Source organism: Verruconis gallopava (assembly GCF_000836295.1).
Source record: "Verruconis gallopava strain CBS 43764 unplaced genomic scaffold supercont1.6, whole genome shotgun sequence".
Lineage (NCBI taxonomy): Eukaryota > Fungi > Ascomycota > Dothideomycetes > Venturiales > Sympoventuriaceae > Verruconis > Verruconis gallopava.
Window position 1 is genome coordinate 746,045 of NW_015622142.1, and position 15,510 is coordinate 761,554.

The window sequence follows — 15,510 nt, forward strand, 5'->3', positions numbered from 1 at the left end:
CGAAGATGACCAGACGACCAGTGAAAGGCTGGCAGAAAAATGGACGGCGAGATACCTAGCCTCTCTGATGCGAGCATGCAGAGAACCAGCGACGCTAATCCGCGGTATAGTGTCAGAGGAGATCTCCATTTACGTAGAACCGCATCTCGCTCGTAAGACCGTCAATGTCTGAGCGGTCTATAAGAACATCCGTTCATCTACCTGTGAATTTCGTTCTTCACACAGCTCGATCATTTATACTGCCACAGTTTCAAAAGCACAAACCCCAACAACCATCCAAAAGCATGCTCTTCAAGACTGCTGTCTTCGTGCTCACCTCTGCCCTGTCTGTAGCGGCACACCCGGCGCTGCAGCAGCTTAACGCTCGCGGCAGCGACACATACACGTGCGGCAATGCGTACGACGACTGCCAAGGCAGCGGCAGGGGCGAATGGGTGTGCTGGGCAGATGACGAGACGAAGACATGTGGCAAGTGGAGCGGCAATGAGCTAGGTACGGCAAGCGCTGCAAGCCCAACTCCCCCTTATTCCTCCCCCCTCCCTCTTTTTGTTTAATAAACACAATTCAAATGAGTTCCGTTCGCTGATGCCTCGTTTGCCTGGATCGCAGAGAAACACTGGGACAAGCCGTTGAAAGATTACTGCAAGAAGAAGGCGTACTGCTGCATGAACGATCCCTTCGTAAGTCCGGTTCCGAACCAACCCCAAGAAGAAGATATCACACAGGAGCGCATACGTAGATGCGTGAATTGTGGTCGTGCGTAGGGCATCCACTGACGCTGGACAGGTCGACATCGACATCAACATACTCGGCCTGATCGATATCGATATCGAACTCACGCTGGAAGACAGATGCGAGGGAAGCCAGATCTGGTAGACACTCCGCAAATGACGGACGAAAGCTTAAATTGATAAGCTTTCAAAATGATTTCGAAAAAAGGGTCGGGAGAGCCAAGTGCGCCCCAGTATTTAACTAATGACAGTCAGCAAAAAAGTATACTCGGTAAGAATGACGTGGAGTGAGTTTAAAAAATAGGGGTCTGAGAGTTCGTGCAAAAGGGAGGATAAACAAGCTGCACACTTGGGGCACCTTTTCCTCATTCCAAGAAAATAATAAGCTTGATACTCAATTGCTACCATGTTCTTCATCATTGAATCCTGAGGCATCCACACTTTTTGCCGTCCTGTTTCTCTCCAACACACGCGCATTCTCTATCCCGGGCAAGAGACCGGGAAGGTGCGACTATACGAGCGCCGCTAGATCCAGTTATTGCGCCATGTAGAATTACTCCACACCCCAAACCTAGCCCTGAATAGTCGCAAATAAAGTATTTTCCCCAGCCTTTTGTGATTCTTCTCCAACGTTAAAGATGTTTCCAATGACGCTGCATACAATGATATTGTACATGAGTGTTTGGTGAGTTCTGGTGATTGTTGTGGTGTAGTAAGCTTACGTGCGGCTGGCCAGCCGATCAAAGAAATGGTCGCTATCCTGAACAGTGCGTTGCGGGTGGGCTGTAATTTCTCAATTGGTAATTTCGGTGGAACCGCACAGGCTAGCTTAGTAGACCTTCTTCTTCTCATCGAAGCTGACCTGACCTGGGCCCATGTTGACCAGGAGGAGAAGACCACCACTTGAAGGTAAAGTGTTAGTTTGTGCAGTCCAGTAGGCTGTGCGGCGCAGCGACTTACACAATGGAAAGGATCTGGAAGAAGTCGTACTTGGCGAAATCCTTATGAGGGTGGTGCGGGTGAAGCTGTGCATCGTTTCGTCAGTTCTGTTATTCCTCGAAAGGTTGAATTCGGACAATGCCGATGCGAAAAGAGAGCAAGTTGTGGCGGGAGAGAAACAAACGTACGGTCCAGAAGTTGTTCACAATCACGTTGAATATGCTCAGGATCATGACGAGCAGCACAGCGCTCATCTTGGCCTTGAAGCCAACAGCAACCATAACGCAGGCCACGAAGCCGAAGATGCTAACGATAACGCGCCAAATGCTCCATTCGCCGGCGAAAATGAAGCCGAGGAAGAGAAAGATGAGCAAGACGCGACCGGCGAGCTGGACATACATCTTGCGGTCTTTCTCGTCGATCTGCGGCAGACCAGCGGGAGCGAATCGCTTCCGGACCCACGAGTCGGATAAGACCATGAGGAGACCGCCGACGACGGACAAGTTGCGCAGGAAGAAGTTGAGGTCAAAGATGAGGCCGTAACCGAGCGCCTGGGTGACGACAACGCCGAGAAGGCCGAAGACGGCATATTCGGAATGCTTGCGAGTAATGATCATGGTCGAGCAGACGCACATGGTGATGACATTGGCAATCAGGAACAGGTGTGTTATTCCCCATGGGACTGATTACGCAAGACTTTCGTTAGCAATGATCTGTCTTGAATGTTCCTAGCCCTCCTTCCCGCCTCTTCCGCTTCAATGCTTCAGGGGGTGCTTGGTGTAGGCGTGTCGCTTACTGTGCCTATATTCCTTGAGGTAGAGCAGCTGATCACTCCACTGCGTTATTATCCTGAGAGCGTCTTCGAGGAAGGTGACTACGATAAGGAAGCGGCCGATCGCTGGAAGATACCTGTGCACACATACGCTACGAGTTAGCCATGGTGTTCTCTTTTGGTTTGCGAGCCCAACTCTCGCAAGATGAGCAGTAAGTCAAGAACGTACGGCTTAATTGGCTCAGAGATGGTGTCGAAGAAGTCTTCAATCTTGCTCGTCTGCTCCCGGATCTGGTCCAGCGGCGAAGGGTCGCTCGTGGCCGGGTTGGTGCTAACGCCGTAGCCGCCACCCATTTGGTAGTGTCCGCCTCGCAATTGCGCCATGTGGGCTGATTCTTATTATTCTTCTGCTTCTGCTTTCTTTTGCTTTTTCTTTTACTTCTTCTTTTATCGATCTCAGATCGAGCTGAAGAAAGCCGTACGCCCGAATCGAACGTGAGACGTGGCGGATTGCGGACGCAACGCGGGCAGAGGAGAAAGCCGAATCCGATGTGTGAGGGATCGCAAAAAAAAGTAGAGAAGAGGAAGAGAGGGAGAGAGAGAGAAGGGGAGAGAGAGAGAGACGAAGAGAAGAAGGGTCGAGACCTTTGTGATTATGATGTGTGCGAGAGAGAAAGAGAGATTGCAACAAGAGACAGCAATGGGCGGGCAGATGCGCGTGTCGAGACCAAGCTTGCTGGATTTGTGGAGTAGCTGATCTGTCCTTAACGCTCTCGGCCAGAGGTGAGGTCAGGATAAGTTCCAAAGTAAGAAAGCATGGGCCCTCCCTGTCGCAGATGCGATCCCTCGGCCGGCGCCCGTGAACGCACGCACATTCGTAAGAAAACACACGTACTTCTACACAGTACAGATGCTCGCGTCCTCCGTACGCAGAGACCAAATACAAGATCGCAGGAACAGACAGCCAGACTTGCTTCCACCGTACTTTCACTTGCTCGACAGCTTTATGTCACCTTTTCGCAACTTTCTTCGGCCCCCTCCCCGCTCCCCTTCTCAATTTTTCCCCTCCATATCCCACTCAGCAACAGGTCTCGCCAATCAATCAAGACCGAAACCCGCTCTGTCCCAAAAAAAAAATTTCAAAAAAATTCAATCAGCACCGGGCTCCAGCAGCGCTCTATTTCCTGTCAAACCGACCTGTTTGCCCTTCCCCCTAAAAATGGGGAACCGTACACCTCTTCCTAAAGGGGGAAAAAGAATGTGAACTCGTAGCCTTTCTTGCCCTGTCGGAGCTCTCAGCCCGCATCCGCGCACACCAACACACATGCACACACAGTTACACACACACACACACACACACACACACACACACACACACACACACACACACACACACACACACGCACGCACAGTTGCTCGGTGCATCGCGTGTGTCTTCGCTCCACGATCGCCCCAAGGCGCAACGTGCGAACAGGACAGAAGCGGACGGCGGATCTCCGCACGTGATTGGGGGCAACAGACCTGAACAGGCATCCTCCCTCGACCACGCCGGAGATAAAATACATTAGCTTGCAACTCCCGCTCGTGGCCGCAGAAAATAATAAAACCCAGTCCCCTCGCCATTTCCACACTTGCGTCCTGTTCAGCTCGTGAAATTTCGACCGGCGAAGGCATCTGAGACCCCTTGAAGCGGATGATATCTCACTTGCAGGCCAGCGGCGGTAGGAAAGTAGAGCTCTCATGTACATACGACATGATTTCGTCCTCCGTTCAAATTTTTTCCTTGATCAACTTTGATTTCTTTTTGTTTTTCCAGAAAAGTAAGAAGAAAGATAAGAAGAAGAATTAGAAAAAGCACAGAAGGTATTTTTGAAACGTGTCTAGCATGTCGACCATAATATCAAAACCCCATTCCTGTAGAGAGGACAGGCTTTGTATTTGATATACAGAAATACCTTAATTTCGCAATGACTCCTCCAGACACAGAGCAAGTCGGAGAGAAAGGGGTGAAAAGGCCATATCGTGCCTTTACGAGTGTGGAACTACGTTTGTGCATGTGTGTACCAGAGTGGACAATAAAATACATGTGCAGGTATGGAGTAACTTACATAAACACTCGCTTATTTTGGTCCTTTCTCTCTGTCTCTTTGGTGATTCCTCAAGTTACAAACAGCCTTTACAAAAACCCTCCCATAGATTCCCTTGCCATGACTACCGTGGCGGAAGAACAAACGTACATGGGATTGGATGTAAGTCACTTCTGTTCCGGAAGTCAAAAGCTTCGCGCGGTGGACTTCACTCCAAATGCCCGTCCTATGGCTCATTTTTTTTTCTCTTTTCTTGTGCGTGGATCTCTTCGTTTGTAATCTTTGTCCTGTCCTCCTTTGGTGCTGTTGATGTTGTTCTTGCCTGGCTCATATCTGGAGACATGAGGATGGACAAAGCGTTGGGAACTAAGACAGCGCCTAGATTCCTTCATCCCACCCTCTTTCCTCAAAAGAAAAAGAAAAAGAAATTGGTGCAACAGATCAACCCAGATGTCCAAGGCCGGTAGGAGTTTTGCAAAAGTGAGAATAGACGGAGAGGAGGACGACATACAAAGGCTTTTGCGGCCTGTCCTGCCAGATACGTATAAGAGGACCGAATAGACAAAGTGGGTGAAGGTAGATATATGGATAGATTGATATGGGTATGGCAACATCCGCGATGGTTTAAGAATCCGATATATGGCGACCGCTTTACGCGCGCTCGTGATGGAAGAAAAATCACCACAATCCCCATTTGAGCTCTCAATAATGCGTGCTCAATGCTGCATCTGCTGCTTTCGCAGCTGCTGCTGTTGTGCTGGTCAAGATGTCGACAGCTGTGAATACTGATGGTACAGGAAAATGAAGCAAGAAAATAGCATCCAAAATAGTCCTTTGCATCCGCGCCTGAGGTAAAGAGAGAAACAAAATAACATGGCGAGTAGTACGTGTGGCGAAAAATGCTTGTGCAAAGGCAATCAAAGAGAGAAGTGTACCGCTCTGCTCGAGGGCAGTCAGGCTCCTCGTATGTTTCGTACACATGGTAAAAATGGTAGATTGAAGCAACGGAGACATGATGGTCAGACGACTGCTACGGTCTGCACGGCGCCGCCCTGTGGGTGCCTGTGGACCTTCTTCCCTTTTTGGCCGACGGTGACCCACGAGTCCTCGTCCTGCTCCCGCAGCATGCGCGTCTGTTCCTCCTCTGGGATCGTATTCTTAGCCCACCAGTCCTCCTTGTCGGCTGCAGTGGCAGTGGCAGTCACCTGGGTAGGACTGGAGCTCACGCTTGTCGGCGCCGTCGACTCTGTCGCCGTAGTCGTGTCGTCGTTGTTGAACGTGTCCAGGAGCTGTCCGCTCGTGGCAGGGCCGCTGCCAGCCTTCCACGCGTTGCTAGCTGGCTTCTGGCTGCCCAAACCATTCTTGGCAGGCTCGCCACGCTCGATACGTGCGCGTCGGCGCTGCTGTTCCTCTAGGATTTTGCGCTCCTTTTCGTCGGCCTCGCGCTGCGCCTTTCTCTCCTCTGCTTTTTTGCGGTTCTGTCGCTGCTTCTTCGTTTCTTGTTGAGGTGCCGCCTTAGCTTGTTTCTGCTGTTTTGACTTATTGCCTTTGAACGTGTTCGTCGGCTCGCTGATCTTCAAGATCGAAGGGCCCGGCGCGGCAGGTTCGAGCATGTCAGACACATCACGGCCGCTAGGTGTCTTGTCATTTGCAGTGAGTGAAATTGCGGGAGAGAGATCATACTCCGCATCGCCAGCCGCCGATGACTCCTCCGTCGAAAGTTCGGCAGCTCTGTTGTTTGCGTTCGACTGCTTGACCGTCTTTTGCCGAGTTGCTGCTCGAGCGGGAGGTGCAAGGGTGGTGCCCTTCTTCTTCTGATTGAGCTGATGCGCCCACGACACGTCCTCCTTCTCTTCCTCGCCATCGTCCAGGGCAACACGCTTCGAGGTGCTGTTTGCCAATTGCGCCGAGTCTGTCTCCGAGTCTCGGCTGTTGCGGGAGCCCGACGAAGGTGCTGCGCGAGCGCGCTCGTCGCGTTTTCTCCGCTTAATGTTGCTCGCCTCGTCCTGTGAGTCCTGAGTCGCCGTCGTCGCCGGTCGCGGCAGGTTATTGCGCTGCGCTCGACCTCTAAAGTCTCGGTGGCGACCGTCGGGCCTGGAATAATAGTAGTAGGCAATGCCTCCGCCGACAATGGTGACCGTCCAGCCAAGGACGGTGTAGTATGAAGGATCCATGGTGGCTGAGATGTGCGGCGGCGGCGGAAAGGATTTGGGGGTGTGAAGCTAGCAGATTGGTACGCAGGGCGTGAAATGTGTCGCTTAGCAAGGTACGGCCACGTGGAGGGTGCGGTTTGCGGGAAGGTGTACAAGTGTTCGAGAGCACGCTCGCGGATGAGGTTACAGCAAATAAGGGAGGTTACGAGGTGCGTTCGTTAGGGTCGGCCGTGAAAAGCAAGAGACGCGCGACTGGAAGTTGGGTGAAAGAGGCAGTATATGGCCCAATTGTCGTGGTGGAGGGCGGTAGAAAAGAGGGAAGGAGAGGTATGGGCGCCAAAAGGATGTAGACAGAAATAAAGTGGAACGGATTCCAGCTGGCCTCTTCGAGCAACGAAGCGGCCGCCTTTCCTAAGATCGACTGGGGTGGAACCACGGTGCGGGTAACGGGGGGGCGAAAGACGGTTGAGGTTGGCTCGGGGCACTGGCGCAAGACTCAGAGGTTGTGGCGACGCTATTGCGAGAGAGGCTGAGGAGGGTGAACAGTGAGAAGGTCGTTGAGGGTTTAGTTGTGCAAGAGGGTTGAGGCAAGGGAAAGGCAAATGATGTAAAGGTTGGACGATTGGCGAGCCGCCCGGCGGGAAGGGAGCTGGTTCGCTGCAGGCGCTGTCTTAGGAGATGGTGGGCTCTTTTTGGGGGGCGAGGGGATGCGGGCCAGGGTCCACTGCAAGGTGAGAACGCTGCTGTGTAACTTTCGTTCTGGGGGGTGGAGAGACAGCGCCAGAGGTGAAACGCACACATCGACGAGGCAGCAAACTCGGCGGGCCTGCAAGAGAGAGCACGCGCGCGTAAAGTTACGTGGAGGCTAGTCCGGGCTGGGAAACAACCGTACGCAGGCACGGCTGACATCGCCTCTCGTTGCTTGCGCACGGAGATCAGAACAGTAACGTACGGTAAAGTATCGTACGGAGTGCAGGACAGAGCGGTTACGGGACAGCTCCAGCTCCGCCGCCGAGGGTGGATTTAGGCAGGCGTCCCTCCCCCAGGCCAGCGGGCACCCACTGGGCGAGTCCACACTACCGAGCAAACCGTGCTTGCGCAAGGACGGCGCGGAAAGTTACGAGACTAAACTTAGGGCTGACTTGCGCAGGCTCGCCGGCCTGGCGCACAGCAGTTTGCAGCATCACCGGCAGCGTTGGCCGCAGCTCTTGCAGGTCCGGCACCGCAGTGCCTTTCTCCCGCACCTGCGCCGGCGCACAGCAAGCCGACGCCAGCATCAGAACAGAGTATAAGACGACCGCCTCCGCTGACGTCTATCTTCCTTCCTCCTTTGCCACGAATGGCGCACCTGTGCACGGGCTGTGGGGATGATCGACCGCTTCCCGAAGCGACAGCCGTCCACGAATCCACAGAGTGAATAATAATCAATCACACAGCCTTTCATCTTTGCGGCTTCGCTGGCTGCACGGCTGTTCTCCAGCAGGTTTTGCCTCTTCTCCCCCGCCCTCCTCGCTCCCATCACTTCAGCTGGGTGGGTCGATCACCAGACCGTCTCCAACCGTTCTCCCCACCTGCCTTCGGCCTCAGTACCGGCTCAACTGTCCCGTATCTTCTGTTCAGTGCTGCTGCAACACGCTTTGCTTGACCACAACGACTGGCTGCGCTGCGGCCGAGCCCAGCTACCGCTTTGCCATCGTCGCGCGCCTGGCAGTGTAAGCGAGAGGCACGTCTTGGTACCCCGTTGGCAGCGCGTGCGTCGGGCCTGTCCAATGGCCTCGCGCACTTGCCCCCTAATCACGCACAGCTGTTGGCCTTCCCTTTCGGTCCAGCAGCTGAACTGCACAGGATGATTATTGTTCTGCGCCTGAAACGACCCTCCACCGTCCTACTTGAACGCGACGCTAGTTCCTGTCCGTCGCCCGCAACAATCACACACTGGTCTCATCGTGCCTTTGCCAATCCCGAGCCCTTTGATTAATCTTACTTATTTCCCATAATTCTCGCATTGTCATCGCGCTTCCCTGCTCGCCCGTCGCGCGATCTCGTCGCGGAATCAATTCTCTACGCCCCACAAATTCTCCCCTCTCCCACTCGCGAAACGCCCACTTCGCGCGCATTCGCACACGCACTCAAATCTTATCTCAGCTGCGCCCCTCTCCTCCCGGCTCCGACAAATCTCGATCTGTAAGGGAAACGCGTAATGAAGTTCGGCGCCCCTCCCTTCCGCGTCGCGAGATGAGTGAGGACTTTCTGAAGCATTGCCGTGACATGGTGTCAGCCCAACCTTCCTTTCCCACCTGTCATTGGTCATGAACCACCAATGTCACCTCTTTCCATCCAAGACAGTGCCCGGACCCTCACCCTGATTTCACATCGGCCTCTTGCTCGGGGGAAAAAAAATGAAATAAAGGAAGTTTATATGAAACCGTACTCGTTGCCGGCCTCGTCTTCGCGTCACTGGCTTCCTCGTTTCCTAGTCAAAGCACGCTTGTGCCGTGTGTATGTGTGCATTTGTGTGGAAATTCCTGATTCGTTCCCGCGCCGCGGACGCATCTGCGGTACTGTAACTGGGCGAGGCTGCAATCGTGGTCAACCATCGTAAGGCCATACCCATGTATTTTTTTTTCCTTTGATTGTGCGAGAGAAGGAAGCATCGGTCGAGGACCTTCTCTGCTTCGATCTTCATGCCAGCATCAGACACGACGTTTGTCTCTCTCTTCCAGCCCAGGCTTTCTTGCAATATCCTGGCCCTTTCCCTCCAACCAAATCGTCGGGCAACACACGGCTCGCAACCTAGTCGAATCTGGGGAACGGGCCCAGAGAAGGGTGTAACGGTTGCCTGCGTAGGGCATGGAGCATTCCCGCGGCATGCCGAGTCGATGAAGATCAGAGCCGCAACGTAAAGCTGGTTCTGTCGCGTCTCATCAACCATTCACGCAGAGTGGGCATTCTGTGTCAATTACTCGAGGCGTGAACGCCCGTCTCGGACTGTCCAAAAATGTTTCCCCCCCCCCCCCTTTTTTTTTCGACTGAAGCAGCGCGCCTGTACCTTGTGTTCCGGTTTGCCGACGCGCTTTCCAGCAGAAGGAAAAAAAGAAAAGGCACGGGAGCACGGGTGGCACACGCACGGCCTGTACCATTGTAAGATCGGCACGGTCTTGGAAGTACATGAAGTGTTCCTGTAAATCAGAAGTTGCGGACAAACACACACACACACTCTCTCTCTCTCTCCTGCGCGTCCACGGGAGCAAGCTGACGCGCGCAAGGATCAGGCTGCTGACAGTAGTTTCAAATCGATAACGATCAAAAAGTTCGTTGCTGTAGACGCAGCGGGATTTTTCATATTCTTCGCTCCTCAATTTGCTTCACTCTTTTTTCCCCACCGTTTTCCCTTACTTATTTCGACAATTTGCAACGAAGCAGCTATTGATAGGATGTGACATACGAGTGTGGATGTGCGCAGAAGGCATGACTATGCATTGGTCAGCCTCCTCAGCCACGTCTTGAGATGGAAAGACAACCAGCAACGTGTTTGGACTGCACATTCAACGCAGAGCATTGGCCGTCCGCTTCTGTCAGATCGATGCCAAATATTTCTCGCCAGATAGGATCAGCTTGAAGTAGCTTAAGAAAAAATATTGAACGCACGTGCACAAACTCCCACCCATGCATCTCCGCTCATGAGCTGAACATTAAAACCGATAAACGTGTGGTCCTATTATGATTCTAATATCACGTGATCATTCTACTTCCAAGCTTGGTCTGGACGCCGGGTAAGCATCTGTGGGAACGCAAACGCGTGTATTCCGTTGACGACCCGTTTGTTCACTCACTCGGTCATCTATCAAACAGTGTCTACTGTGTTGTGGAAGCGGCAAGGATACCCACGCGCCTTCGCTGTTTGCGTCCTTCTTTTTTCCTTTTAAACCTTTGGTGGGCGTTAAAATTCTCTTTATTTTTCTTCTCTGCTCCAGTAAGATGATCTGATACCTTCCTTTCCAGCACTAGTGGGGAAAGTGTTCGGAAGCCGTCGAATTTTTTTTCCTGGTCATAACTTATTTATTCCTTTTCTCCTCCTTGCCTTTGTCCGTTGATAACGAACGCCCCCCCCCCCCCCCCCCCCCCCCCCCCCCCCCCCCCCCACAGATACGGTCTCCCCTTGTCGTTTTGACTTTGGTGCATTTTGGTTGCGGCGACCTCGCATTGCGCCGAACCCTACCGCGTAACTCCGACACATTCTTTCGAATCGCTCTTTTGAAGTTGTGTTGGCGTTGTTGCGTGCCGCATTTCTTCCAAGTCATGGGTCCCAAGCATCGCGTCATTATCGATACCGATCCTGTCAGTTCTTCTTCTCATTCATTCAATTTGCCCCGCTCCAAGGGGTTGGCTGTTCATCAATGACGTAAACTTATCTGTTGCACCCAGGGCGTAGACGACACTTTGGCGCTGTTGTTGGCGCTGTCAGCAAATCCCGATGATCTCCAGCTGGACCTGATATCGGTCACGTATGGCAACGTAGAGGTCGAAAGGTGTGTGGTATTGGAGCCACGCACTGCATTCTTCCTCGCGAATTGCAGTGCGTCCCTCTTGCAGAAAATTGTCCTAACCGTGGTATAGCTGTGTTCGTAATGTCGTGTCCATTTTTCACCATGTCGAGAAGGAGATGGCGTGGCGGAGGAGCGTGGGTAGACCGGAAGGGTTTGAACTGTTGAAGAAGATGAAGCCGCTTGGTGCCGTTACTCGGTTCCGAAATTCATACCCAACACCGAGACTGACTTTGCGTTGCAGTTGCTGTGGGCGCAGACTCACCCTTGGCGGAGCAGAAGCGGATGGCAGATTATTTCCACGGACGTGATGGTCTCGGCGGCATTTATGAGACCCATCCGCATCTCTCGCCAGCGGAAACATGGAAGCATCTGTTCAAGCTTGACAAAGCCACCAGTGACCCTGAAGAGCTAGCCATGGCCGAGGAGCTGCAAACCACAGACACCTTGTTTACGCCGTCGAAACGGCCGGCTCACGAGGAGATCCTCCGCCTGCTCAAGGAGAACGAGCCAGACACCTTCACCATCGTGGCCATCGGTCCTCTGACCAACATCGCCATCGCAGCAGCCGCAGATCCGGAAACATTCCTCCGTGTCAAGGAACTCGTTGTCATGGGCGGGGCCATCAATTTCGAAGGAAATGTAGGAGCATTACCACTTCCACCACAACCACCGCTACACAATCCCAAGTTCCCCTGTCCCCCTTTCAAGCTCATCAAGCAGCCACCCAATGTCTTACGTACAGCGCTAAATCTACGCAACCAGATCACCCCCGTCGCAGGTGCGCCCTGTCCCTCTCCTACTCATACGTCACAAGCCGATCTGTTACGGTCGACAGCCTAACGCGACACCCAGAATTCAACACGTATGCCGACTCGGTCGCTGCAGCGCGCGTCTACGCGCTGACATCTCTATTCCCGTGGACCACCATGCCGCCGACGCCTCCGCTGCCGCCACAAGTAGACCAGGCCGCAACCGACGCCCCTCCGGTACATCTGTCCGCCTACCCCAAGAAGCTGTCGCGCCAGCTAAAGGTGAGTCTTTTCCCGCTGGACATCACGAACCACCACTGGTTGCGCGCGGGCACGTTCCGCGCCGTGATGGCCGAGCCGTCGCTGGAGGGCTCGCCGCTGGCCGCCTTCATGACCGCCTTCCTGACGTCCACGTTCCGCAAGATGGAGTCCCTGCACCACGGCCACGAGGGGGACAACGTAGGCCTCTCTCTGCACGACCCCCTGTGCATATGGTACCTTCTCAACAAGGACCACTCCGCCCACGCCGTCAGCCTCTCCGAGCCACGCGACATCCGCGTCGAGACTTCCGGCCAGTGGACCAGAGGCATGTACGTCGTCGACCACCGCGACAGGAAGAAGATGTCTGCACCCAACTCTGACGAACCCGTCGAGGTGGTTGGAGACGCCGGCTTGTGGCTCGACGAGCGGGCGGGCAACAGAATCAGGGTCGCCGTCGAGAGCGGCGGCATACACGTCTTCGGCGAGCAGCTGATCAGACGGATTCTGGACGTGTGAGGCGTAAACGCCGCGGGCTGTCGACGGCGGCTAGAGAGGGCCGGCAGCACGCTAGCATTGCGCTTGGGCGAAAGCCACAGCTCGCAATCGCTTATGATCTCAATGACAGGACGGCATTCCACAAAAGGACTCAGTCGTTCTCTTCGATGCGTCACGTGGTTTTCGGGGAACGTGTATTTCATTTGTTTGCTTCATTTAGGTTTCTGAATTCGAGGCACGTTGAATCGTCCTCTATAGAACGCCTCGATCAATGCTAGAGATTCTTCCTCATGTCAACGGGGAACACTAGATATACGTCCTGTCCGCATAACTTGCAATCATTCCCTCGGGAGTCGCATCATATTCCTTGAGCACTACCTTGTCGCCCTCCAAAAACGTGTTAGCTTGCACAAACACCTTTCTCGGCATCTTCTGTGCTAGAACGGCTGGTCGGACTTTCGTCGCAAACCAATCGTCGACCTCGGTGATTGTAGCGTACATCTTCGCTCCCGCAGCTACGTCGGCGGTGCTCTTGTAGATGTGCAGCTTCTGGAGATATTTCTCCACAGCGGGCCGTCCGTGGCTGAGGATTTTGCCACGGTCGAGCTTGATTGTCAGATCAGACAGATCATCCGTCGTGTACTCGAGACTGCAGAATTCCTCTCCGGCGTCGAGGAAGGTGCGCAGAATGGAGAAGCGGGCTTGCATGTGCGCTTGTCCCCATTTCTTTGATTTGGGGTCCCAGTACTCAAGCGCCGCGACGCCAGCGCGTGCCATGGACAAGTAGCTAACGAACAGCACGTCACCGGCTTCGCCGCTCATGTCTTCGCTGCCGTCACCCAATCCGAAGATCTGCAAGACGCTGAAGTCACAGCTGAGAGCCATCGCGACGGCTTCGGCGCGACACTCTTCATAGCTTGCGGCCACAGCGCCAAAAACACTCCCCCACGTTTGCCCAGGTCTGTAGTACGTGGTGATGGGCTTGCCAGTCAAGGGACTTACAGGAGGGTTGTTGATGTCAAAGTTGTATTTTCCTCTTTCTGTCTCCTGAAGGAGCTTTCCGCATCCGTGGCCAAGAAGTTCATGTAGACCAACCTGCACCTCAAACGCGATGTCGCGGTACTTTTTATACACATCCAGATCTTTATCCTTGATAAACGGTATTTTCTCATCCGGAGCCTTTGCTGACAGAACATTGCCCAAAGACACGTTCTTGAATCCTTCTGTCTGCCTGATGTCATCGTAGTTAGGAATATTGATGCCAGCGGGAATTCCACTGCCCGCAAATGTCAACACTTCCAGAGAAGTGAAGTCCGGGCTAAGGAACTCATCCTTTTCAAACTCCTTTCCCCAGGGTAACTTGGGTATTAGCGTGGGCGCGGCGTCGACTAGCTTCCCAAAGGCCTTCGTTCGTTCTTTGTTGACCATAGCAACAAAACCCTCCCACTCGCCACGAATGCCATGTGGGTCTCTGTACGTCTCCACAAACCCAAGATCGGTTTCGACCTGCGGTTTCTTGTCCTTGATCCACAGACGCTGGCTCTGCTTGTATGCTTCCAGCGAGCCTGTAGTAAAGGACTTTGCGTACTCCTCCATCATAGCTTTTTCGGTGTCATTGAGGGCGTATTTCGCCGCGGAAGTAATAGCGTCAGAAATGGTGCTCATTTCTTTGCTGTGATCACCATATGTGAGAACAAGGGTGTGGCCCTTGAGCTTGTCGCCATTACGTATGCTGCTAAGTGACCACTGAGATAGCGGCACATCTCGTGCTCCGGAAGAGGGGTACTCTTGAGCCGAAGCGATAAGTACCTCGTAGCCAGCTGGAGTGGCTCTGATTCTCGTATTCTCCGGCAACAATTTTTGGCTCTCGAGGAACTCGCTTAGGATAGAAATCTCCTCCTTGGTGATATTCGGAGAATCGGGATAGTACGTAGAGATGTGGCCGGCGTCAGGATAACCCAAGTGCATCTGAGTCTCACGGGCGGTTGGAAATAACCCATCCTTTATCTCCTCCCACAGCTGGATCGTCTCAGGCGTGACGGAACCAATAGCCTTGAATACCATGGGTCCTATCCTAGGAACTTTAGGGGCACTAGATCAGCATTTCGTAGTTCCATGTGCCGCTTTTCAATGTGGACATACCGAACTTGCTGTCGCCGAAAGACTTGTAGTTGCCCACGTTGCCTAAGAACTGCGCGGCATAATGCAGAAACGCAGCAAGCTCCTCATCAGTGACACCGCTCTTCTTTTGGACTTGCTTCCAGTCCCCATTGAACGCCTTGTGTAGGGTTATAATGAAGTCGTAAATGCTCTCTGACTCGGGGGAGACCTGACGGAGGACAATGCGTGTTCCGGCAAAACAAGCACTGTTTATGTGATCAGTCGAAGGTCTTGTGTGCATGTATGTATGCAGTTGTGCCTAGAAATATGCATACACCGAGATGTAGTGGGCGTAGAGCTTCTCTTGATCATTCAAAGCTTCAAAATGCGGTTTGATTGCTAGAGGGACGACAGTAGGAGGGCTGTCAGCTAAGTAGTGCTTGATCATCTCCGGATCCATAGTGGACAGCTACAAAATCTGGGTATCTCGAACAATGAACAACAAATCGTTGGTATTCGTGGTGAGGCTGGCTAGGTAGGCGGTGAGAAGCATTAAGAGGTGTTTACAACGTAGATCGCGGGGTATATGAGACACCGTGGTTGCATTTGCATAGCCTCGACGGTCAGCCCCACCAAAGTTAAAAACCCGAAGTCTTTGAAAGGGAGCAAAGTTTTC

The 15,510-nt window shown here is 53.2% G+C and overlaps 5 protein-coding genes across 7 annotated transcripts; 2 read left to right on the forward strand and 3 right to left on the reverse strand.

The window, feature by feature from the left end:
* The first annotated feature begins 160 nt into the window (after positions 1–160).
* On the forward strand, positions 161–1,106 carry PV09_02556 (uncharacterized protein). Its single transcript, XM_016355613.1, has 3 exons — positions 161–492; positions 610–680; positions 787–1,106. The coding sequence occupies exons 1-3, from the start codon at positions 165–167 to the stop codon at positions 874–876; spliced, it is 489 nt and encodes a 162-aa protein (XP_016216749.1). The 5' UTR covers positions 161–164; the 3' UTR covers positions 877–1,106.
* On the reverse strand, positions 1,071–3,220 carry PV09_02557 (uncharacterized protein). The gene is made up of 5 exons (XM_016355614.1): positions 2,672–3,220; positions 2,467–2,579; positions 1,859–2,352; positions 1,692–1,756; positions 1,071–1,633 (listed from the first exon to the last, which is right to left on the reverse strand). The coding sequence occupies exons 1-5, from the start codon at positions 2,824–2,826 to the stop codon at positions 1,561–1,563; spliced, it is 900 nt and encodes a 299-aa protein (XP_016216750.1). The 5' UTR covers positions 2,827–3,220; the 3' UTR covers positions 1,071–1,560.
* Positions 3,221–4,324: 1,104 nt separating this feature from the next.
* Positions 4,325–7,308, reverse strand: PV09_02558 (uncharacterized protein). Its single transcript, XM_016355615.1, has one exon. The coding sequence runs from the start codon at positions 6,701–6,703 to the stop codon at positions 5,549–5,551; it is 1,155 nt and encodes a 384-aa protein (XP_016216751.1). The 5' UTR covers positions 6,704–7,308; the 3' UTR covers positions 4,325–5,548.
* A 3,515-nt stretch (positions 7,309–10,823) lies between these two features.
* Positions 10,824–13,082, forward strand: PV09_02559. 3 transcript variants are annotated; one of them, XM_016355617.1, is made up of 6 exons: positions 10,824–11,020; positions 11,108–11,211; positions 11,300–11,412; positions 11,471–11,868; positions 11,992–12,007; positions 12,082–13,082. In XM_016355617.1, exons 1-6 carry the CDS (start codon positions 10,982–10,984, stop codon positions 12,753–12,755), a joined length of 1,344 nt encoding a protein of 447 aa, XP_016216753.1. In that variant the 5' UTR covers positions 10,824–10,981; the 3' UTR covers positions 12,756–13,082. The 3 variants fall into 3 exon arrangements, with proteins under 3 accessions (XP_016216753.1, XP_016216754.1, XP_016216752.1); XM_016355618.1 differs by having other exon boundaries at positions 10,824–11,211; XM_016355616.1 differs by having other exon boundaries at positions 11,471–12,007.
* Positions 12,897–15,404, reverse strand: PV09_02560 (uncharacterized protein). The gene is made up of 3 exons (XM_016355619.1): positions 15,170–15,404; positions 14,877–15,100; positions 12,897–14,815 (listed from the first exon to the last, which is right to left on the reverse strand). Exons 1-3 carry the CDS (start codon positions 15,292–15,294, stop codon positions 13,041–13,043), a joined length of 2,124 nt encoding a protein of 707 aa, XP_016216755.1. The 5' UTR covers positions 15,295–15,404; the 3' UTR covers positions 12,897–13,040.
* Between the last annotated feature and the right edge of the window lie 106 nt (positions 15,405–15,510).